The 24609-nt window shown below is 51.7% G+C and overlaps 1 protein-coding gene across 1 annotated transcript in view; it reads right to left on the reverse strand.

The window, feature by feature from the left end:
- Positions 1-576: 576 nt before the first annotated feature.
- NKD1 (NKD inhibitor of WNT signaling pathway 1) overlaps positions 577-24609 on the reverse strand; it is a 112814-nt gene continuing 88781 nt past the window's right edge. Inside the window, exons 5-10 of the mRNA XM_064273516.1 lie at positions 19056-19162; positions 15275-15370; positions 4666-4813; positions 4087-4171; positions 2696-2823; positions 577-1928 (exon numbers count right to left, since the gene is read on the reverse strand). Of these exons, the coding sequence (XP_064129586.1) occupies positions 1339-1928; positions 2696-2823; positions 4087-4171; positions 4666-4813; positions 15275-15370; positions 19056-19162 (1154 nt within the window). The 3' untranslated portion in view covers positions 577-1338. The remainder of the gene's footprint in view (positions 1929-2695; positions 2824-4086; positions 4172-4665; positions 4814-15274; positions 15371-19055; positions 19163-24609) is intronic.

Below are 24609 nucleotides of genomic sequence, written 5' to 3' on the forward strand. Positions count from 1 at the left end.
CCCCAAATCCTGCACCCTCTCAGGTTCTGCCCACGTTCTGCAGATATTCCCTCTGTCAAATTCTCCTCAAATCACCCAATCTGAGCGTCCCTCTGTTTTTGCTGGCACCACAACTGGTCAGCAGTGGTCTTTTTTCTTGGATCGCCAGACCCTGGCCAGACAGAATCTTGCTCTGCAGAGGACACTACTCCAGGCCCCAACTCTGGTCACTGCCCCCATTTCCCTCCAAGCTTCTGAACTCCAGCAAGTGTCTCCAAAATCTGTCAGACCTCAACCCCTGAGAAAGGAGCTCTGAGAGCAGCAAGTGGCCACTCGTAGCTGACGGACAGCCAGCCCCAACAGGAGGCGCCCAGGCTCACCTCTGGGCTCAGGTGAGTCTCCAGAGAAGCAAACCACTGATTCCTCCACACAGAAAAGGTACCTGAGAGTGTATATTTATAGAAAGATACATAGAAACAGACAGATGGCTGCTATCTACAGATACAGAAAGCTCTGGCTGAGAACCTGGTAGGTACATATATATTTGCCAGCAGTAAAACACGAGGTCCCCATGTCCTCAGTCACAACCAGCAACACACAATGGCTGGATCTTGGAAAACCACGCTTGCTGGTGTGGTCGGTTCTCCCTCCAGTGGTTTCCAACGTGAGAAGGCTGGTTTCTCAGATAGTCTCAAAGATGTGTGTGTGATTCCTTCTAAAGAAGAAAAGAGAAGCGGGAAGGAGGAGGAGAAGTGGATTTTCCTGTTGTGCGTAGCAGAAGAGATGGGGCTGGTTTGGGGCAAGGGTTGGATCTCTCTGGAAAGGACAGCGAAGGTCTCTAGGTTGGCACAGAAAAACACAACAGTAAGGCAGTCACACGTCTGCAGTCCACAGAAACCCCTCGTAGCACATTACAACCAGGTAACGGCACAATAAACTCAGAACAATACTAAGAGGTAGCAGCTGTTTGTCTTCTCGGAGATTCCAAGGGTCTCTGGAAGCCAGGCCAGGTAAGGGTGCTCTCCTGGGAGAGACTGAGGTGAGGGCTGAGTTCTGGCCAAAGGCTTGCATGGGAGGTTGGGAAGGGGAGATCCACCAGGAAACTGAGGGACCCCTTGCCATGGACAGGCCGCTTCCAAACCCAGAGTCAGTAATGCAGTCCCCACAACATATAAATAAAAGTTTAGTTCTGTGTTTCCATATACCTTCTACATGGAGGCTAGCGGAATATTAGTGGAGTAACAATAATTATTAATAACAATAATCATAATAACAATAATTAATAGAATAATAATGCCTTGGGGGCATTGGGGGAGGGGTGTTCCTTCATATGGCAGGGGAGAGGTGAGGTGGAGGGGCCTAGGTCTGGTAAAAGTGGTGGTAATGGTGGTGGTGTTCGTGGTGGTGGTGGTGCTCATGTCTCTGGACGGCCTGCCCGGCCTGGCTCTCGTATACCACCACGGTGGGCAGCTCCCTCAAGTGCTCCCGCCCCACCACCGTGCCGCCCACTGCCAGCGGGGGCTGCAGGCCCCGGCACCCCTGCTGGCTCTCCTTGGCTCGGTGCTTGTGTTTCTTGTGCCCGAGGGGTGCCAGGGTGGGGAGGAGGGTCGGGCTGGTGGCCAGATGGGCAGAGGGGGACACCGAGGAGCCGGCGGGCCCCACAGGGGGTTTGCTTCTTGCCCCTCTGGCTGCGTGGCCCGCACCCATGCTCTTGCCTTGGGCCTTGGGGGACCTCACAAAGTGCTTGCTTCCGTCTTGGGTGCCCCGGAGCCGCTGCTGGACTTCAGAGACCTTGGCGAACGGGGTGTCAAGGAAGTGGAAGGAGCCAGGGTCCGCGCCTTGGGGCTTTCGGTGTGGGCCGTGGATGGCTTCCGGCTCGTGGGAGCGAGACCGAGTGGGGTTGGAGGTGCGGGGGGGCAGTTCTGACTTCTGGGCCACTGAAGGGGAGCCTAGGAACCAAGCCAGCAGATGTTTCACGAGCACCAACTGTACCTCAGAAATCACCCCCCCCCAGTCCTCCAGGACTGATCAATGCCAGCTGTTCTTTATCAGAGCTGCCCTCCTGGAGTGCTCCATGCCTGTGAGGAACCCACATGGAGATGAGTCTCTGGTTTTCCCATCTGTTAAGTGAAGACCTAAATATTAGGTCTTCAAGAATAACAAATTCTCCTTCCAAGAGAGTGGCGGGAAAAGACAGAGAGAGACCGATAACTGTCTAAGGTCATTGGAACAACAAAGAATCTGTGGGTATATTCCTTAAATGTGTAGCAGTAACCCAGAGAGAATTAAACGGATTAGAAGGATGGGGAGAGGGAAGCTGGGGGGAGAAGGTGAGTGAGCTACGTCTTCATGCATCTTAGTAAGAGGTCAACAGCGGGTGTGCAGAGCTCATGGAGACAGAGCAGCCTAGGCTTAGAGATACTGAGGTCCCCTGGAGAAACAGCAAAGAGAGGCCCAAGTGGTCACCTTGGGGAGCAGGGCTGGGGATAGGCTGGGACAGGACAGCCCCGGGATACTATTTGACTTTGTTCAACTTTATGCATGTATTACTTTAATTTCAAAAATGCTTTTTCTCTCAGCCTCTTCCAGGACTCTTTAACCCGTCCAAAGGCTACGTGTCTCCCCACCACCGACAGTGACCACGCCCACAGGTCCTGCCTCCTTGCTCAGCCACGCCCCCCTCACCCCACCTGGGAAGATGCAGGAACTCCCTTACCTGGCCCAAACTGGGACGTGTAGTTTTCTATCCCAGCGAGATCTAAGTAGTGGTTTCTCCTCTCAATGTTCTCATCAACACAGTGGTGGTAGCAGCCAGACTGCTCCAGGCGGCTGTCACCCTGGAACCTACGTGGGGAAGGAAGAGAGCTGGTGAGCGCTGGCCATCGGGTCAGGGCAGCCCCACAGGCTATGGACAAGCCCTTCTGGACCCTTCATTAATTTCCTCTGGGTCTTAGGAAGGGGGTGGGGAAGTAATAGTCACTTCTGCCTACTCTCTGTGCCTCAGTTTCCTCCTCTAGCAATAGCAATAAAGACCACTGCCCGGCCTCCCTGGGGCTTCTGGGAGGAATGACCCACAGCAAATGTGAGGGGTTAGTGGCTAAAATGTAAGGATGCCCCAAGGCCAGGCTTCAAACCGTGTGCGCCCACCGCAGGCAGACATCCTCACCCCCAGCCAGGTTCCCCAGGGCGTGTGGACAGCAGGAGCCCTCTAAACTGTTGCAGTTGAGGCTGGCCAATGCCATAGCCCACCTCAAGGCCAGAATGGGTCTTGCCAATGGGTGGGGGGGGCAGGCAGAGGTGCTGCCAGTGGCTTCCTAACCCCATTGCAGGACACTGGGCTCCCTGCCCTACCCATTCAAGGCTCTCCATGATCTGCCCACCCCACCTCCCTGCCTTACCCCCACCCACCCCAGCACACAAGCAGTCTCCGACACCTGTATTCACACCATGCCCTGCTTGAACCCTGTCTTGCCCCACGCCAGTGCTTCTCAAACACCAGTCATCCCTCAGCATTTCCACCACGTGTCTGCATGTCCTCACACCGCTTACATGACATCACTGTTAACCACTCCGTGTGTTTCTTTAAATAGGCTCTACTTCCTTTCCTCCCTCCCTTCCTCCTTTTTTTCCTCCCAGTTAAAGAAGTAAGAGTGACAGGTGGTACTGTTATTGCGGCTTCACAATCTTTATCTGAAATTCTGAAGTCCAAAAGCCTGAAAACCGAATTATTTTTCTTAACTTGTTGGGTGGAAAAGCTGGCCCTCGATGGGTGTGAAGGTAGTTTCGGTCTTGAGCTCACTCAGTGTGAGTATTAAGTCTCCCTAGCTGAGGTGTTGCCCAGACCCCACATATAATATGTGGGAAATACATCAGGAGCCCCTTTCTAAAACCCCCAAAAATTCTGAATTCCAACACATATCTGGTTCACAGCATTTTAGTCAGTTATTTTTTCAAACTAGAGTTTGATTTGCAAGTCTGTGACTCTGAAGTTGTTGGTCCCCTGAAGACAGCCTTCTGCCCTGGAGTCGCTTAGACAGAGGTACACAGCTGGTGCTCAGTACCTGCTCACCTGCACTGGGCTGCCACCTCTGCCCGTGCCCACCGTACCTGAGTGGGGCTCGCTGCTTCTTCTCCCAGCTTCGCAGCTCCTCGGCGGGCTTGGTCTCCGCTCTGGGCCGCATGCTCTGTAGGTCTGAACCCCCCGAGAAGCCCCAGAAACACCCCGTAAACAGTTTGTTCCTGTGCCCACCAGCCTCCTGGACCTGCCAGGTTTTCTGTGCTGCCCAACGCCTGAAAACGTATCCACTGCAGCTTCAGAACGGTTGTGTGGGAAGGGTTCTCTGAGCTGGGACCGAATAGAGGGGCCTCACAGTCATGGGTCCCCCGACCTCCTCCCCCAAACTCCTCAGCCCTCATTGCCACACAAGCCTTTGCTGTAGCTCAGGAGGCCTCCTGGCTGCCTGCTGTACCCATTCCCACTGACACAGCAGGTCCTTCCATGTGGAATCCCTTCCCTTCTCTTGCCTATCCAAATTCTATGCCCTCAAGGACCAACTCAAACCCCATTTCATCCACAAAGCAGCTCCCAGGAAAGCCCCCCAGGACTCCCTTTGGCTCCTCCCAGGCAGGGCTTTGATTCTTCCTGAGGGGGGGTGGGGTGGAGTGTCTAAGAGTCTAGGCCCTCACCAGCAGGGTTGAGAAGCATGCCCTTCTTGCTCTGGCTCCCATCAGGGGCCACCGTGAGCTTCACCCGCAGCGTCTTGCTTGACGTTGGGGAGTGGTTGACGGAGGAATCCACCACCTCGTAGATGGTGTGCAGCAAGCTGGTGATGTCCTGGGAGGGGAGGGAAGCACAAACCCACACCTGGCCTCAGCCACAGTGCATTGCACACGCAGGGATCTCAGGGCTGGTTTACCCTGAAGTGTCGAAACTGCTCGGGCTCCCCCAAAGCACAGCTTAAGGCAAACACTTTTATGGGGCAGGTTAACTTGGGAGAAGATTCTAGGGAACGGGGGTAAGGGAGCAGGGAAATAATCTCACTTATATAAAATGACAAGAATAGGCAAATATATACAGACCAAGTTTATTAGTGGTTACCAGGGGCGGGAGGGAGGGGGAGAGGGGAGCCACTGCTTGGGGAGCAGTGAGTTTCTGTTTATGGTAATGGGAAATTCAGCATCTATTAAGGGTGATGGCTGCACAATGGATTAATGTAGTTGATATCATAAAACTATACACCTGAACAATGTTGAGTTGTCAAATATTGTGTTATATATATTTTACCCAAAAAATGTGTGGGGGGGGGCAGCTGCTGAGGTTGTTGATGCACAACCAAACACCTCACAGGATTTGTTTTCTTCACTTGAAGATTTAGGGACATGATTTTGAGGGGCATCCCAATCGACTAGCCTAATATTGTTTCTCAATACTTCTGTTCTACCTCCTAGTTCATTGCATAGGGACTGGGGCCTCAAAAGCCAGCAAGCAGCCATCCGAGGTACAAAAATTGGTCTCCATGCACCTGAAGCGACAGAGAAAGAAGGAGAATCAGGAATCAGAGGAGGAAATTTGAATACACGTTTGGTTGCCTCCATGAACAATGGCCTCCTTTGCCATGAGATCAGAAGAACTGGATGGCGCCCAGCTACCATCACTGAATGTTCTAAGCCCCTAAAAATATTACACTGAGATAATCTTTAAACTTTAAACCTTAAAACTATTCCCTGAAGTATTGTTTGAACCCAAAAACTGCTTATTTTAATTAGTAAACTATGTCGGCTTTGAGCATTATGCTTTTTGTGTGTGTGTGTGTGTGTGTGTGTGTGATTTAGGTGAAAATTCACATTGCAAATTAGTTTCTTATTAAACAGCAAATACACAAATTGTTTTATGACATTGATTGCCAACCCTGAAATGTGTCAACACTCTCCCCTTCTTCACCCCAGTTTCCCTGTTGCCATTTGTCCAGTTTTCCTGTTCCTTCCTGCCTTCTCATCTTTGCATTTGGGCTGGTATACCCATTAGTCTCGTATACATGTTTGAACTATGAAGCATGTCCCTCATGTGTGTTATTGTTGGCCCTATAGACTTGTCTAATCATTCTACATTTTTCACCTGCTATGTCTAGGACCCTCTATTGTGATCCCTGCCAGAGCAGGCTGTAGTGGTAACCAGGCACCATCTAGTTGTTCTGGGCTCAGTCTGGTGGAGCTTGTGGTAGTTGTGGTCCATTAGTCCTTTGGACTAATCTTTCCCTTGTGTCTTTGGTCTGCTTCATTCTCCTCTGCTCCAGCTGGGATCGGTCCAGTAGATGTATTTTGATGGCCGCCTGCAGACCCCAGTCACTATTCACCACAGTTGGATGTAGAACATTTTCTTTATAGACTATATTATGCCAATTTAGATACACGTCCCCTAAGACCATGGTCCCCAGCCCTCAGCCCAGTAGCTAGGTTTTGCAGGGCATTTGGATGTGTCTGTGAAGCTTCTGTGACCTTGCCCTGGTCAAGTTGTGCTGACTTCCCCAGTATTGTGTTCTGTCTTACCCTTCGCCCAAGTTACCACTTATCTACTATTATTATGTATATTATCTCTCACTCTCTCTCTCTGTCAGTTTGTCATATTGTGGAGCTTGCGTGTTGCTGAGATGCTGGAAGCTATGCACTGGTATGAAATACTATCAGGGTCAGCCATGGCAGCCAGGTTTCAGCTGAGGTTTCAGGCTAAGACAGACTAGGAAGAAATACTCCGTGGTCTACTTCTGAAAAGAATTAGCCAGTGAAAACCTTATGAATAGCAGTGGGACATTGTCTGATATAGTGCCAGAAGATGAGCCTCTCAGGTTGGAAGGCATTCAAAATACAACTGGGGAAGAGCTGCCTCCTCAAAGTAGAGTCGACCTTATCAATGCAGATGGAATCAAGCTTTTAAGACCTTCATTTGGTAATATGGCACAACTCAAATTGAGAAGAAACAGCTGCAAACATCCATTAATAATCAGACCCTGGAATGTATGAAGTATGAATCTAGGAAAATTGGAAATCGTCAAAAATGAAATGGAACACATAAACATCGATATCCTAGTCATTAGTGAGCTGAAATGGACTGTTATTGGCCATTTGGAATCAGACAATCATATGGTCTGCTATGCCAAGAATGACAAATTGAAGAGGAGTGGTATTGCATTCATCATCAAAGAGAACATTTTAAGATCCATCTGGAAGTACAATGATGTCAATGATAGGATAATATCCACACGCCTACAAGGAAAACCAGTTAATACGACTATTATTGGAACTTATACACTAACCACTGAGGCCAAAGATGAAGAAATTGAAGAATTTTACCCACTTCTGCAGTCCGAAATTGATCAAACATGCAATCAAGATGCATTGATAATCGCTGGTGATTGGAATGTGAAAGTTGGAGACAAAGAAGAAGGATTGGTAGTTGGAAAATATGGCCTTGGTGATAGAAACGATGCCAGAGGTTGCATGATACAATTTTGCAAGACCAATGACTTCTTCATTGCAAATACCTTTTTTCACCAACAGAAATGGTGACTATACATGTGGACCTCGCTGGACGGAATACAAACGAATCAAATCGGCTACATTTGTGGAAAGAGATGATGGAAAAGCTCAGTATCATCAGTCAGAACAAGGCGGGGGGCCGACTGTGGAAAAGATCATCAACTGCTCATATGCAAGTTCAAGTTGAAGCTGAAGAAAATTACAAGTTCACGGGAACCAAAGTGCAACCTTGAGCATATCCCGCTTGAATTAGAGACCATCTCAAGAATAGGTTTGACATGTTTAACACTAATGACTGAAGACCAGATGAGTTGTGGAATGAAATCATACATGAAGAAAGCAAGAGGTCATTAAAAAGACAAGAAAGAAAGAAAAGACCAAAATGGATGTCAGAAGAGACTCTGAAACTTGTTCTAGAACATAGACTAGCTAAAGCAAAAGGAAGAAATGATGAATTAAAAGCACTGAACAGAAGATTTCAAAGGGCCACTTGAAAAGACAAAGTATTATAAGGACATGTGCGAAGACCTGGAGGTAGAAAACCAAAAAGGAAGGATACTCTTGGCATTTCTCAAGCTGAAAGAATTTAAGAAAAAATTCAAGCTTCAAGTTGCAGTACTGAAGGATTTTATAGGGAAACTATTAAACAATGCAAGAAACATCAAAAGAAGATGGAAGGAATACACAGAGTCACTATACCAAAAAGAATTGGTCGACGTTCAACCATTTCAGGAGGTAGTATATGATCACGAACCAATGGTACTGAGGGAAGGGATCCAAGCTGCACTGAAGACACTGGCAAAAAACAAGGCTCCAGGAATTGATGGAATACTAATTCAGATGTTTCAACAAATAGATACAGCACTGGAAGTGCTCACTCCTCTATGCCAAGAAATTTGGAAGACAGCTACCTGGCCAACCGACTGGGAGAGATCCATACTTATGTCTATTCCCAAGAAAGGTGATCCAACTGAATGCAGAAATTATTGAACAATATCATTAATATCACACGCAAGTAAAATTTTGCTGAGGATCATTCAAAAGTGACTGCAGCAGTATATCGACAGGGAACTGCCAGAAATTCAAGATGGATTCAGAAGAGGATGTGGAACCAGGGATATCATTGCTGATGTGAGAAGGATCCTGGCTGAAAGCAGAGAATACCAAAAAATTTTTTACCTGTGTTTTAATGACTATGCAAAGGCATTTGACTGTGTGGATCATAATAAATTATGGGTAGCATTTTGAAGAATGGGAATTCCAGAACACTTAATTGTGCTCATGAGGAATCTGTACATGAATCAAAAGGCATCGTGGGAACAGAGCAAGGGGATAGTGCATGGTCTAAAATCAAGAAAGGTGTGCATCAGGGTTGTATCCTCTTAATACCTATTCAATCTGTATGCTAAGCAAGTAATTGAAGAAGCTGGACTGTATGAAGAAGAACGGGGCATCAGGATTGGAGGAAGACTCATTAGCAACCTGTGTTATGCAAATGACACAACCCTGCTTGCTGAAAGTGAAGAGGACTTGAAGCACTTACTGATGAAGATCAGAGACCACAGCCTTCAGTATGGATTACACCTCAGCATAAAGAAAACAAAAATCCTCACAACTGGACCAATGAGCAACATCATGATAAACGGAGAATAGACTGCAGTTGTCAAGGATCTCATTTTACTTGGATCCACAATCAACAGCCATGCAAGCAGCAGTCAAGAAATCAAAAGATGTATTGCTTTGGGTAAATCTGCTGCAAAGGACCTCTTTAAAGTGTTGAAGAGCAAAGATGTCACCTTGAAGACTAAGGTGCACCTGACCCAAGCCATGGTGTTTTCAATTGCCTCATATGTACGGGAAAGCTGGACAATAAATAAGGAAGACCGAAGAAGTGACACCTTTGAATTGTGGTGTTGGCAAAGAATATTGAATATACCATGGACTGCCAAAAGAACGAACAAATCTGCCCTGAAAGAAGTACAACCAGTATGTTCCTTAGTAGCAAGGACGGTGAGACTACGTCTCACATACTTTTGACATGTTATCAGGCGGGATCAGTCCCTGGAGAAGGACATCACACTTGGTGAAGTAGAGGGCCAGTGAAAAAGAGGAAGACCCTCAACAAGATGGGTTGACACAGTGGCTGCAACAATTGGCTCAAGCATAGCAATGACTGTACGGGTGGTGCAGGACCAGGCGGTATTTCGCTCTGTTATACACAGGGTCAATCTGAGTCAGAACTGACTTGAAGGCACCTGACAACAACAACAACGTATAAGATCAAATTGACAATTGCAATTTGAAAGGTTGGATGGAAAGCTCAGGGGGCAGTGAGTTTAAGATAACAGTGGTAGAATAACGTGGAAAAGGATAGCAAGGATGGTAGCACAACTTGAAGAACGTAACCAATGTCACTGAGTTATACATGTAGAAATTGTTGAAATGGTGTATCTTTGCCTGCGTATACATTCACCAAAATTCAAGAAGAAAAAGAATAACTGAATGAGTGAGTTACTGCCATGGGCATCTGGAGCTCAGTCCAGCTGGGGTGCTCCAGGGACAGTGTGGAACACAACTGGAAACAGTCTCATCCTTCACTGGCTGAGGGTTGCCCCCGTGGTTGCTTCACCCCCTGAACTTCTAGGCTTCCCAGCGAGAGCTGAGGGGACACCCAGGCACCAGAGAAAGCCCTTATGGTGAACACCGTCCACCCCAGCAACAGGTGAACTTCGAGGTGGGCCCAGGGAACATGGGGGAGGGCATCAGCAACATCTGCTTCAGGTGTCATGAGCATATTCTGAACAAAAAAAATGGAAAACTACATGTGTGTCCTTAAAAGATAAACTATTCTGTGAGAACATGACCAAATCGCACCTTGGCTCTGGGCCTCAGTTACCTGTCAACCAGAACGGTGTCTCCGGACCACGCGCCACAGAATGCCAAAGCTGCTGAGGTGCCTTAGGGGCTCCTGATTTGAGGGGTGGGGATGACCTGCCTTGCCAGACCTCCTTTTGTTCTGGGCATCTGCTAAGGTAGTCTGTCTGAGGAGAGGCTTCCTGCTTTAAAAGACACTGGGAACCTCTGAAGAAGATATTTTCTAGCTCTCTATGGATCAGGCCCACAGATGTTCAGTTAGCTAGCTGCCCCGTGATTCTTCATGAACACGGAACAAACAGACTCGCCCCTCCCCCTCCTTTTACCATCCCCTCTGCCATCTTGAGTCTCTTCCTCCTCAGCAGAGGAGTATCAGCCCTTTAGACAGAGGCAGCAGAGGCTGCCAAGGCCAGGCAGGTATGAGGACGGGTGTTACATACTGAATTGCATCCCCCCAAAAGTCCTGTTGAAGTCCTAACCCCTGTACGCATTTGGAAATAAGGGTTTCTTCGTTATGTCAATGAGTCATACCAGAGTAGAGTGGGTCCTAAACCTAATCTCTTGTGAATGGTGTAATAAAAAGAGCAGAAGAGACACAGGTGTGCACACACATGAGAAGAGACCAGGTGAGGAACCATTTACAAGCCAAGGAACGCCTGGGGCCACCAACAAGGCAGGGCCCTACCCTAGAGCGGATGCCCTGTTTTCAACTTCTAGCCTCTCAAATCATGAGACGACAAATTTCTGTTCTTCCAACCCACCCATTTGTGGTATTTTTGTTACAGCAGCACTGGATAACTATGACGATGGGTAAGGAAGGGTGAGGGCCAACTAGGGGTACTTGCTTTGTGGCAATGTGGGCTGACAGTCACCTCAGAGAAGCCAGAAATCCAGAATCTTCCATTAAATCTTCTCAGGGCCAGACCGGGATTGTGGGGCCCACCAGTTAGAAATACAGGCTCTAGCTACTTACTTGCCACTCACTCAGGGACCCCAGCTCTTCTGGAGAGCTCTGCAGAGGGCCCTCCACTCCCCTCTTCTCCTTTCCTGGACAGAGCTTCTTGGTACAGCCATGTGTACCTGCTCTCTCTCATCATCTTGGGAAGCCCATGAAGGCGGCACTGTTAGGTCCATTTTACAGAGCAGGACACTGACGTCTCACAACTTGTTTCACACACCTTGGGAGGCCTAGGGCCCTGGGTATGAGCCCGGCAGGTCCCAGCTGATTCAGGGTCAAGAGACAGGTATGCTTTGATGATCCCAGCTTGAAAACCAGCCCCACTGGGTGCACACAGCTGGCACATACCAGCTGGTGCCCATAGATATTCACTGCATGAAAGAGAGCCTGGAGGATAAACAGGTACTTTTTTCCAAGTTGGAAAATCAGCCCCAATGCTGGCTCCGGGCTGGGGATGCCGTGGGAGGTGTGAGCCTGCTCCCCGCACACAGGAACATGTGCACCGGTGGCCAGAAAGCATGGGCGGGGACAGCACTTAGAGCCAGGTTTGAGGAGTGGCTTCAGGGGAAACACCAGGCTGGGTCCTCCAGTGACTTGACACCAACCTCCTCACTCCTCGTAAGAAGAAGAAAAGTTCCCGGGCCAGGCTGGGGCACCTTCCTCCCAAACCCTCGGTTCCTTGTTTCCTCTGGGGGACAGACATGCAGCATCAGAAAACCTGTCTGCCACAGGCTTCTGCAAAGTCTCCCAGGTGGGGGACAAACCCTTTTATCGTCAGCACCTTCTGAGCAGAAAGGAATCCAGAAGGCAGCTATGAGGAGCTGTGTCTTCTCCGCTGGTGCACATCTAAGATGAGAAGGAGTCGCCACTGCTACACCCCCAGGGCCCAGCCTGCCCGCCTGAGCAGCCAGTGGTGGTTCAGTGGTAGAATTGGCACCTTCCATGCGGGAGACCTAGGTTCCATTCCCGGCCAATGCACCTCACGCACAGCCACCACCCATCTGCCAGCGGAGGTCTGCGTGTTGCTGTGATGCTGAACACATTTCAGTAGAGCTTCTGGACTAAGGCAGACTAGGAAGAAAGGCCTGGCCATCTACTTCCAAAAATCAGCCAACAAAAACACTGTGGATCACTATGGTCCCATCCACAACTGACCATGGGGATGGTGCAGGACTGGGCAGCATTTCTTTTGGTTGTGCATGGGGTCGCCATGAGTCAGTGTGACAGGACAGCAGCTAACAAACCTGTGATGCATTTCCTTGCTGAGATAATCATATCACAGCTGCCATTTCCCAAACGGGGTAGAACGGTGGCTCACTGATCCTTGAACAACAATATCCCCTCCCACAAAATGGGCATGGCTCCATTAGCAGATGGGACCCTGTCAAGAAGCACAGAGCTGGCAGAAAGGCAGTGCTCAGTCAGGGTTGGGTAAGCGAATGTCCAAGGCTTTTGCTGTCTGCTGCCCGCCGTCTGTGACTGAACAGCCCCAACCCCCTTATCTACATCATTGCTGGCACTAGCGTCACTGGAGTGGACTTCATATGTCAATTAAGCCATAACCTGCCTCCAGAGAGGGGTCCCCAAACCGGGATGGGTCTCCATAGTTTCCAAAGCACCAGGCCCTTCTAGGGGCTTTGCCTGCCCAGAATCCAATCCCCATTTTTCTCATGATGGCTCCCTGACTTTATGTTGCGAGACGCCCCTCACTCTCAGTCTAAGTGTTTTGTGTGTCAAATAACTTTTCCCCGGCTCCAGGATGAGCACATGACCCAGGCTCAGCCAATTAAAGCACTGCAAACCCAGGGCAAAAATGACTGGCTCAGAGCTGGACACATGACGCAGTCAGAGCCAATGAGCTTGGGTTCTGGGGCTTTTGTTGACGCTCACTTTGAGGGTTTCGGAGAGGATGGGATATGGGTTAGAACTGCCGGCCATCAAATTGCTACCACCAAGGGGAGAGCCTGCATAATAACAAAGAAATACAGAGCAAATAGCCATGGAGAGGACCAAGTCTGGAAGATCCTGGGCCTTGTGAAGTCAGTGCCCCCAGATGGAATTCCAGCTACAGGAACCACTATATTCCCGTGTTTTTACTCACAGGAATAAGTAAGCTGGGTTTCTGTCACCTACACCCCAGAGTCCTGAGTGAATAAAAGCCAGTCATAGCTTCCTCCCCAACCAGTTCTAACATCGTCTAAACCTCAGTCTGAGGGGGAGGTGGCCTTTTTTAGCCAGGCCTCTCCTCTGACAGGGGTGTATCTAGGGTATGGCAGGTATTACACCATCCCCGGGTGCGTGACACTACTGAGCAGTTTGGTACAGCTAGTGGTGCATCTACAGGAAATGGCGCCAAAGGCAAGCACTAAAACTATGCCCCTGTCCACGTATCTGACACCCTTCTTTTAGATAACTTTACTGTAATATCAGCTTAAAAATACAAGCCAAGCTTGTTAATTTTTTAACTAACACTTTGCCATGCTTGAGGAAATCCCTCAGTAGCGCCACATGCCCAGGCCCAGTGCAATACCCTAGATAGTCCACTTCCTCTGGTGCCGTAAAGGCCAACTTCTGCACTATCCACAGAGAAGAAATACTCAGCTCTGAAGTGGGATAGGGAGATATGACAGCGAAGCTTCAACAACTCTCTCTGAGAACAGCCCTGGAGCCCTCACAGGCCAGAAGGGAGGCTGGGCATGGGGCCCAGCCATGCTGACCTCAGAGCCTCGAATCTGCCACAGGCCACACACCTGCAGTGAGGGCTGCCTGGGGAGGGAGAGGAAATTAGGGAGGGAGGGGGAGAGAGAAACAAGGTGGTAAAGGGATGATGCCAAGGCCCAGGGCCAAAGGGAGGCAGAGACTCAGCAGTAACACAACCAAGCCACGCCCCTACTTAAAACACCCTCCAGTGGCTTACAGTAGAAACTGGAATCAAATCCAGGGTCCCAGGCAGCTGGTGCGCCAGCCTCCTTCAATGCTCCCCAGGGGCCCAGCATTCTCTCTGCAGAAGTCACACCTCAGCTCCCGGGTTGCCTCCTCCAAGAGGCCTCCCTCCCTGACTGCTCCTGCTAGTCTCTGCCTCATCTTCCTGTTTACTTCCTCCACAGCACACACCCCAGCTTATGATTACCCTGTGGTTGTTTAGGGTGGCCCCCCTCATCAGACTGTCAGAGCCTTGAGGTTAGGAACTGTGTCTGCTATGTTCCGCTCTGTGTCCTCCACACCCAGTACCGGGCCTGGGCGCACAGTGGTGCTCAACATGCAGAGACCAGGCATGGAGAAAGGTGAGAGGGGTGTGGGAGAATGAGGGGGCCAGACACACAGACACGCAGAGGGACAGGCTGTGAGGTGGCCACGAGCAGAGAGGCTGGAGGCCCTTCAGTGACCCGCAGAGTGGCAAGCACTTAAGGTGGTTGGGGGGTTCATTCCTGTACCAAGGGAGGGAGGCACTGTATGTCCCCCCAGTCCTGCAGCTCCAGGGCAGAATGGTTGAGGTGAGGAAGTGGCCTGGGGTGGTCCCAGCCCCAGGCCTAGGGCTCCAAGATCCAAGAGAGAAGGGAGCTGGGCAGGACTCCACAGGGCCTGGGGTCCCTCTCTAGAGAAGCCTTGGGGCTCTGGGCCTGCCCTCTGCCCTTCCCTGGTGGGAACAGTGCCCCCAGCCGCTCCTTTCTCTGTCACTTCCCTTCATCCCCAGTACCTCTGGAATGTCCCTCCAGGTCCCCCTGAAGTTCCCAGCAGCCTCGCTCCCTTCATCTCCCCGTCGGCTCCCTACACAGCCACTGTCCACTACAGCCGTCCATTAAAGGAGGGTTCTGGAACCAGGGCAGGCCTCAGGGAGGAGGGACAGTGGTGGCAGGGGTACCCAAGGAAGTTGGACCTGGTCCTGTGCCCGAGGGTGAGGGAGTGGCAGGCGGTTGTGCAGGCACTCACCTCTCGGGTGACCTTGCCATTGTTGTCAAAGTCGTAGAGGGTGAAGGTCCACTCCTGCCGGCTGTCCTCCTCCACAGACACATCACACTGCAGCTCCTGGGGCACAAACAGACGGGCGTGCATGGTCACCTACTGGCTAGGGTGCTGGGTGCCCGGCCCAGAGGCAGGCCTGGCCTGGGGAGTGAGGGTGCCAGACACAAGAGGAGGAGGAGGTGAGAGGGGCATTGTGGTCTCCCGAAGGTTGAACTGGGACCAAGGGCTAGATGCTACTGGAAGACAAGAGGGAACTGCTCCTTAGCAAGCCCAGGCCAGACTCCCAGGATGGCCACCTGAACAGGAAGGCAGGAGAGAATGGGCACCACAGCCAGAGCTCTAGAGTCGGCCCAAGTCCCAGCCCCTGCTCGGTCCTTCACAGCTACGTGACTCTGGGCATGTCACTGTGCTTCTCTGTGCCTCAGTTTCCCCTGTATAAATTATGGAAAATGACAGTATCTATCCCATAAGGTTGCTAAGAGGATTAAATGTCCTGTCTGTCCCATGTCACCTGAGCCCACCTCAGAGTTTCTCTGCAGCTGTGGTGAATACTTCTAGGCCTCCTACCTCAAGCTCCTGCTTCTCTCCCCAAGAGCAGCCTAAAGATCCAGGATTTCATGCCCCTAGAGGTAGTCCAGAATGAGTGAGGGATGGGTAAATTCCCCAGCCTCTCATCCCCCATGGGACAATCTACAAAGATCCTATAGGGCTCCTCAGAAGGTTCCCAGCAGGAATGAGCCCCAGCTGCCCGTGGCAGGCCCGTACCCGTTAACCCCCTCTTACTGGCTTTCCTCTTTCCCTGCTCCTTTGTTCCTGCTTCGTGGCATCATCTCCAGTACACTGCCTGCTCCCAAGCCCTTGTCTCAGGTTCTGCTTTGGGGAACTGGAGACAAGGAGTAGGCAGACTGCTAAGCTCAGTGTCTGGCACATAGGAAAGCCCAGTTAATGGTGGTAGCTCTTACTGTCTTTGCTGCAACGATTATTAATATAACAATAATTTTATTATCCTTATTCATAGGAGCCCTGGTGGTAGAATAGTTAAGAGCTACGGCTGCTAACCAAAAGGTCAGCAGTTGTAATCTACCAGGTGCTCCTTGGAAACCCTATGGGGCAGTTCTACCTTGTCCTGTAGGGTTGCTATGAGTCAGAATCAACTCCACAGTTTGGTTTTTTGGTTATTCATATCAATCAGAAAGGTTTAACCACAAAGAATCTGATCTGGGAGTTTTGAGCTCCCATCACTGAAGACGTGTATGCAGAGGCTGGCTAAGCATCAGACAGAGAGTTCTAGAAAGGATGGCTGTTTGAGTCAAGAGGCTCTGCAAATGGTCTTTAAGATCCCCAAGATTCACTGAATCTTCTTCCATACCTTGCTCTGCCTGCCTCCCCCTCCTCTGCCACAGAGCTGGTGCCCCAGCTGGCCAGGCATGAGGACAGGCTCAGCCCCCCAGAGAGGGGAAGGTACCTGGCCTCCGAATGCTGGCAGGAGTGTGCCCCAGCACGATGTCCCTGCCCCTGACTTCTGTAGCTTCAAGCCATTTCCCTCCAACAGTCCTCAGGCCAACCCACGCTGAGTTCAAAGTCAGCCTTCCCTCAGTTGTAATATGCCCGTCTGATACCTGCCAAGTGTCTGCTCTGCTCTCAGAGGCACCGTTTTATCTGAGACAGTACCCACATGCCTGCCTACACACACACACACACACACACACACGCACACACACAGCGGTCACCTGCTTCCCTCCCTCTGGCCCCTCCGCTTGGCTCCACAAGACCCCTCTGGCTTGAATTTCAGAAACATGAATTGAGTGACCCCCCCCCCACCTTTTCCCACCTCCGTCACGCGTATGTCATCTCACCTCCTACCCCACCTGGACTTCTCAGGTGAGTCCTCCTCAGGGACCATTGCTGAGTCCCAGGCAGCCTGCCAGCTCCTCTCCAGAAAGACCCCCTCAGGCTTCCAGGGAAGCGAGGGGTCTAGGTCTAGGCTTTCCCTTGGCTGCTTGGCTCTGCCCCCAGAAGACCCTGTAGGGACCTGGTGGGCTCAGGATATGGGGGAAGTGGCTCCTGGAAGAAGCTAGCAACCTAGGCCCTCAATTAGCTGTTGGCTGGCCTGTCGCCCCTCAGCTCCTGCATCCAGGGCCCCTGGTGACCGTCTTGCCCCCTTTCGGTGTCATCTTTTACCACGTGCCCACATCCCTCGTGGGTCTGAAGTGGCCTCCTTACCCTAAATGTCCCCCTGCACATCCTCCTCTCACGAACCCCCCTCCTATACACCAAGACTCAGCTCGGATGCCTACCTCCACCCTCGGCTGCAGCTACAGCTCCCTCCTCTGGGCAACACGCCAAAACCTGAAACCAAACCTGTTGCCATACAGTAGATTCTGACTCAGAGCGACCCTATAGGACAGAGTAGAGCTGCCTGACAGGGTTTCCAAGAAGCACGTGGTGAATTTGAACTGCTGACTTGTTGGTCAGCGGCTGAGTTCTTAACCACTACGCCACTGGGCTCCTCGGACTCTGCACAGAGTCTAGACTTGACAGCTCCTTACCTAACGCAGGTGATTGCCTTCTGGGTGCTCACATCCGGTCACATCCCCACCTCGCAGTTCCTGGGGCTGCCCATTGCCTCCCCTGGCCCCTGGTCACACCATGCACACCCCCGTGCAGGCAGGGGCATGCCCACATCCCCTGGCAACCACCAGGTGCTGTTCACAGTGTCGGAAGGAGGAATGGAAGTGCTTCCTGGGTACCAGAGGACCCTCAAGGCACTTGAGATGCACTAACTCATCATCTTCACAACTCCCCTCTGAGGCTGACACAGTGACTCTCCCCACTTCACAGGTGGGCTGGACAAGGCAGTGGACACATTAAAGGACCTGCCTGAAGTGGCACAGCCAGGATTTGAACCCGGGCCTACTGGCTCCAGAGCTATTCCTCAGAAAGGAAAAAGAGAGGGGAGGAGGGAGGGAGAAAGAGGCAGGGAGAAGGTGGTCAGCTCCAGGCAGGCAGGGCTGGGGCTCACTTGGGTGTCTCTCTGGACCTGGTACTGACTGTGCTTGGTGCATAAACCAAAACCCGTTGCCATGCAGTCAATTCCGACTCACAGCGACTCTACAGGACAGAGTAGAGCTGCCCCATATGGTTTCCAAGGAGCAACTCGTGGATTCGAACTGCCGACCTTTTGGTTGGCAGCTGAGCTCTTAACCACTGCGCCATCAGGGCTCAAGGAGCTTAATACACTGTTGGGGTTGGTGGGCAGTGGAGGACAGACTGAACACATTCCTGTACCCCAGGCCATCTCTCTCACTGACCACACAGGGAAACTGAGGCCCGGGTAGTGCCAGAGATCTGCCACCTGATCATCCCGTCCCTACCTGAAAACCCTGTGTGGTTTCCAGAGCAGCCTCAGGGGCTGGAAGGGTAGGTTTCACCAACAAGGAAACTGAGGCCCAGAGAGGAAGGTGGTCACACAATAGGCTAACAGCAGCTCTGGGGCTCAGAACCATGTTTCCCCTTGCCCACTCCCATGCCCTTCCTCCCAGGTCACCAGGCCACAGCTCAGCAGGGTCCTCAGCACCTGGAGAGGCCAGGAGACAGGCTGAGGGTCCCTGGGGGTCTGTGCTGAGCCAGTGGAGGTGATACCTCTCACAGATGGGCCCTCACATCTGGATGGGCCTCAGCGTCCCTCTGCCAAAGCACCAACCTGAGGAGAAAAAACCAGGGCCCAGCACTGGGAAAGGAAACTTACTTCAAACTTGAGCTGCTTCTTGGAGGCTGGGCAGGGCTCACCCACTTTCTCCATCTTCTTCTCGTCTGCACTGCCCGGCCCGTCGGTCTTCTCTGGCGGCAGGGCCACTGTGGGGACAAGTGAGGAGGCATGAGGAGGAGATCACTGTGCCTCCACCATGGCAGGAGGGGCTCCCCACGTCCAGCTGTCCAGATGAAGCTGCACTCGCCTGTGGCTCTGTCCCCAGGCCTGGCGTGAGGACATTCCCGCCTGGGTGCTGGGTTCTGTTCCTGCCCAGCCAGTTTGCTGGGGTCTAAATCTCTCTGGCCACTCGTCTTGCCGGGGGCTACCCAGGGGCGATCCCCTCAGGACACGTCCACACCAGCCACTCAGGCCCGCTCTCTGCACCCAATTCCCAGCTCAGAGAAGCAGCCTTCAGCCCAGGTGCCATCCAGAGATGTACAGCCACACACAGCAGTGTGGGGCCAAAGGACAGGGGGACTCTGTGGACCACAGGGGAGAGCTTGGGAAGCATGGCCCATTTTCTTCAGTCTCACTGCCTTGCATGCTGATACTCTGGCCTGCTCAAAGACACTGGTGGGTGATCAGGAGGGGCTGCAGCAACTGGGCTCAGCTGGGCTGGTGAAGGGCACGGGGGTACATACCCGTACATGCGCACGCATACACAAACGCAAAGACACACACACAATGGTATGTGTGAGAGTTAGCTCGCTCTGCTCCAATACAGCCCTTTTTTCAGGGTCTGCTCACCCAGAGAGTCCATTCCCTCCACCAAAAGTCTCAGGCCTTCATGCATCCCTCCAGGAGCAGCAGGAGGTAGGTATGAAAGCTTGTCGCCTACTGACACTATATTCCTATGAGACCCTCCCAAGAGGTCACAGGAGCGGGGTTTGGGGTAGCACCCACTTTCCTTTACCTAGGACCCAGCCAACAAAATTTCATCAAATCTTGAAATTTCCCACAAGACTAATTTGCCCTTCTGCTAGTTTGCCTCTTCCTGACAAAGGGGACTTGGGTTTGCCTGGGGGCCTGGCTTTTCCAGAGCCTGTTCACAGCTACCCTCTCATTAGACTCGCATAGCTTTCCTGGGGCAGTGACTTCTGTGGTCCTCCTTGACAAGTACGATCCTACCTGAGGGACCTTCCCCCATTCCCCCATACCCACCTGAGGGCATCGAGGTCACCCAGGGGACACGAGAGGAGCTGAGACCCCTGGGCAGCTGCCTCAACCAGAGATCAAGGCATGGCTGGATTTTTTGGAAAGCCAGGAGCCTGGAGAAATGAGGCCACCAGGCCAGCAAACTAGGTGGGGGGCTGTGCACCTCCCCACTCCCACCCCCACCACACCCACACAACCCAGCTTTGCAGATAAGGACCCAGAAGTGGTCCCCAGTCCCTCAGGTCTCCCGGTGGGCCCTTGTCCTGTGGGCCCCAGGGCACTTCCCAGTGTGCCCCTCACCTTGGCGGCCACTGTGTGTAAAAACCAGGCAGTGCCTTGCAGAGTGCTAGTCAACACTCGCATTCACAGACTTGCTCAGTCTTCACTGCAACCCTGTGAGGCAGTCACTGTATTTTAAGTAACATACCTATATACTCATCGTTGTTCATGTTAGCCGCCATTGAGTTGGCCCTGACTTATGGTCTGGAAGCTCCGCTGAAACCTGTTCAGCATCATAGCAGCACACAAGCCTCCACTGAGAAGGGTGGTGGCTGTGTATTAGGTACATTGGCCGGGTATTGAACCCGGGTCTCCCACATGGAAGGTAAGAATTCTACAACTGAACCATCATGCCTCTATTAACTCCCTTTTCCAAAGAGGGGCACTGAGGCACGGAGAGGTGAAGTGCTTTGCTAGAGAATGACAGAACTAGGATTTGAACCCAAGTAGTGGGGTTCGAGTGAGAAAGGCTTAGGCCATTGATGGCTTGGCTCAGGAGTCCCGGTGCCTCTCTCAGCCTGCTTTGAGGGAGACAAGCCAGTCTGGAGGGTGGGGAGTCCACCTGTTCTAACCCTCCCTGCACTATGTATGACCCTGGCAGGTCCCATAGCTTCCCTAGACGTCTTGGTTTTCCCATCTGTAAAGTGGGGATGATAATAATCGCCTCCTCAGGGGGGTGCTTGTGTGGATCCATAAGTGATGGCTGTGAACGGCTGAGAGCCCAGGGCTCAGGGGTTCTGGCTGTGAGCAGCCGACAGGAGAATGATGCCCTCACCCCTATTTACTCTTTTACGAATCAGGTCAGTTGGTAGTGAAGTGTTATGGATTGAATCGTGTCCCCTGTAACTGTGGATGTAACATAATGTAATCGCCTTCCACAATGCAATCTAATGTAATCAGTTAAGGTCATACCAGTGTAGGGTGGATCCTAAACCTAGTCACTTCTGAGTAAAGAGCAGCATAGATACAGAGACAGGTATGGCGCTCACTGGGGAACACAGATGTCACATGAGGACTGTCTACAAGGCAAGGAACCTGGAACGCCCAGGGCTGCCAACAAGGAGGGAATCAACACAGCTGAGACCCTGGCTTGGGCTTTAGCCTCCAGAACGGTGAGAACATAAATTTCCATTCTCTAATGCCACCCCCTTATGGTATTTCTGTTACAGTGGCCCTAGAAAATGAAGACACCAAGTTTTCTCAGAAGTGGGGCTTTTGCCATACGAATGGTTACACAGGCATTGTCTCAAATACACACAGGGAGCGGGGTGAGCGGGGAGCAGGGTGAGGTGGGGAGCAGGTTGGGGAGGGGAAGAAGATGAAGATATGGAGACTCTGGGTCACCAGTCCAGACAGGTGGGGATAGGAAGGCCATGCCAGCTGCACCTGAGGGACCCGGCCCGGCAATTCCACCCGCTTCGCCCTTGCTGACCCAGAGTCCCATTCCCTCTCTTCACCTTGAAAACTCACAGTGGTATGCAGGGTGCCTCCATCATGCACTGCCCCCTATGCCCAGGCCACAACTCCCCAGTGCTGTCAAGAGCCTAGCTCGAGGCCCCAACCCTGACCACGAACCCCAGCTCCTCCCCTGGAATAGAGAGAAGGGGTTAGCAGAAGAAGGCCAGTGGGGAACAAGCCTTAAAAAAAATCTGACTCCTCGAAAGACCTCATGGTTGGGGACACTTGGCATCCCCACTGCTGGTGGTTGTCGGGGGAAGCTACTGACACTGACTGCTTCTGATGTCATCGAGAAAGCAAAGTCCTGCCCTCCTTGTTTCTCCCAAGCAAACAGCTCAATGGCAGAAGGTGTCCCATCCAGTTCCCAAGTCCCACTCGAAGGTAGGACGCCAAACCCCAGAGAAGGTGGGTGGGTGATTAGCCAGTGGCCCAAGGACAGCCAAGCACATGGCCTGGGCCACCCTTGACTCCTCCATCCCAAATCTACCCATGCCCTGCTGGACCAAGACTGCTGCCATCACGGGCCAGCCAGGTTACAGAGCAGTGGGCACTGCTGTCATCCCCACTGGAAAGATAATAAAATGAGGCAAAAAGGTCGAGAGGCTTGTCTGAATGAGTCAGGGAGCTAGGTCTCTTCCCATTCCCAGCACTAAGTGAAGCCCTCAGCCTAGAAATTTCCAGAATTCTCTATGGGTGCAGCATGAGACTGGGAGGGCACATTCAGGCTCAGACAGCTGGGTTCATTTCCTGAATCCACCACGGACTGTCCTGGACAGACTTGGGCAAGGCGATCAGCTTTTCCAGACCTCAGCCCACTCATCTGCAAAATGCGGATAAAAGGGTTCTTCATGGGACTGTTGGAAGGATGCAGCGAGAAACATGCTTACTTAGCACAGTGGCCGGCACGCAGTAAGTGTGCAATAAATGCTGGCACTACAAAGCACATAGATGATCCATGGTCCCCAGGTGACAGCACAGATCCAGACAACCATCCTCACGCCAAAACTGTCCCACTGGAGAAATCACAGTGATATCGTGGCCTATAACGTCCTCCATTCACCCCCCAGGGGAAAAAAAAAGGATGAAAGAAAAACAAAGCACAGCTCCATCTTCAAAGCTGCTGCCTCCCTCAGCAGAGGTCCTGGCTGGAGATGCAAGCCGGCCAGCCTTATCGAAACCAAACTTCAAGTTCAAAGGGAAGTTATCAGAAAACCACCTTCAAGTTCACTTTCAAGTTCCACTTGATAAAATCCAAAAAAAAAGAAACCTCTGTCCCTACTTGCTCCTTCTCGGGAGCAACTCCCTGATTCTCGCCATGTACGCGAGAGCCTGTTCTCCCTCAGGTCCTCCCTGGCCTCCCTTCCTTCCTTTCTCCTCACCCAGGGAGGTGGGAACTCCCCTCAACTCCTCACTCTCTTCATACATCTTATCCAAAGATAAGCAGGGTCTACACTGCCCTCTTCACCAGCGGGTCCGTCTCCTGCCCCAGCTCAGATACCCACACTGCTCTGTGGTCACCGAGCCCACTGGGGTGCCTGTTCCAGCACAGATGGGCAGCAGGACTGCTGCTCTGAGACCCTGGGGGCCAGGAAAGAGGCTACTCAGTTCCCCTCCTGTAACCACCAAAAAAGGCTTTTTGTTCTCTTGCTGTCTCCTGCCCAATGGCCAGAAGAGGAGGAAGAGAACCAGTCAGAAACTACGCAGAGGCAGAGACCCAGGGACCTTTCTTCTCCAGCCACACCTGAAACCAAACAGAGTCAAACTGCCATTGGCCCCCAGCCATCCCTGGAAAGGACAAATCACTCTTCAGCCATCTATCTTCAGACAGCAAAGCTCATTGACAGCCAGAAGAGGTGAAGGGTGCCTGGTGCAGGCTGTCCAGGTCACTCCGTCAAGACGGGCTTTAGAGTTCCATCCCATTCTCTGTCCCTTACTCCTGCTCAGCCCAGCCATTTTTTCCCCCAGCAATTATTTTTGGGAGGCATAATTTCAGGGGAACTGGGATTGCTCTTTCAATTGCAAAGTCATAGTCAGAAGAGGGGATGCCGCAAACTTGAAGGAAGAAAGGAAAGAAGGAGAAAAGGTGGAAGACAAAGGAAGGGAACAGAAGGAAAGGATGGAGTTAGGAGAAAAGCAAAATCTCACAGCTGCCTATGAAGCACCTTCGGATGACTGAGGGCAGGGGTGGGCAACCTACAACCCAAGGGCCAAACGCGGCCAACCACCTGTTTTTGTAAATAAAGTTTTACTGGGACACAGCCACACACATAGAAACTGCCTAGGGCTGCTTTCGCTCTATAATGGCAGAGCTAAGTAGTTGCTGCGGAGACCCTATGGCCCACGAAGCCGTGGCCCTTTACAGAAACCTGTGTGGACTGCTGCTTTAGGTGAATGCAGCACTCCCTCCTCTCCCTAAACAAACAAACAAAAAACCCAGGGTGCATGTCCAAGGAGGCAAGCGAAGGCTGGATTTCAGCCACTACTCGCCTGCTCAACTGGAAACCCTTGTGCAGTACCCAACCTGCTCAACCGTCCACAGTGGCCTTGGAAGAAAGAAAATGTCAACTCTGCTTCCTGAAAACCCACTGTCAGCCCAAAGGATTCTGGGGGCGGTGTGTGGAGCTCCTTCTTTGGAAAGCCAACCCCGGCCCCTCCTCAC

Source organism: Loxodonta africana, chromosome 21, assembly GCF_030014295.1.
Source record: "Loxodonta africana isolate mLoxAfr1 chromosome 21, mLoxAfr1.hap2, whole genome shotgun sequence".
In the NCBI taxonomy this organism is placed as follows: Eukaryota; Metazoa; Chordata; class Mammalia; order Proboscidea; family Elephantidae; genus Loxodonta; species Loxodonta africana.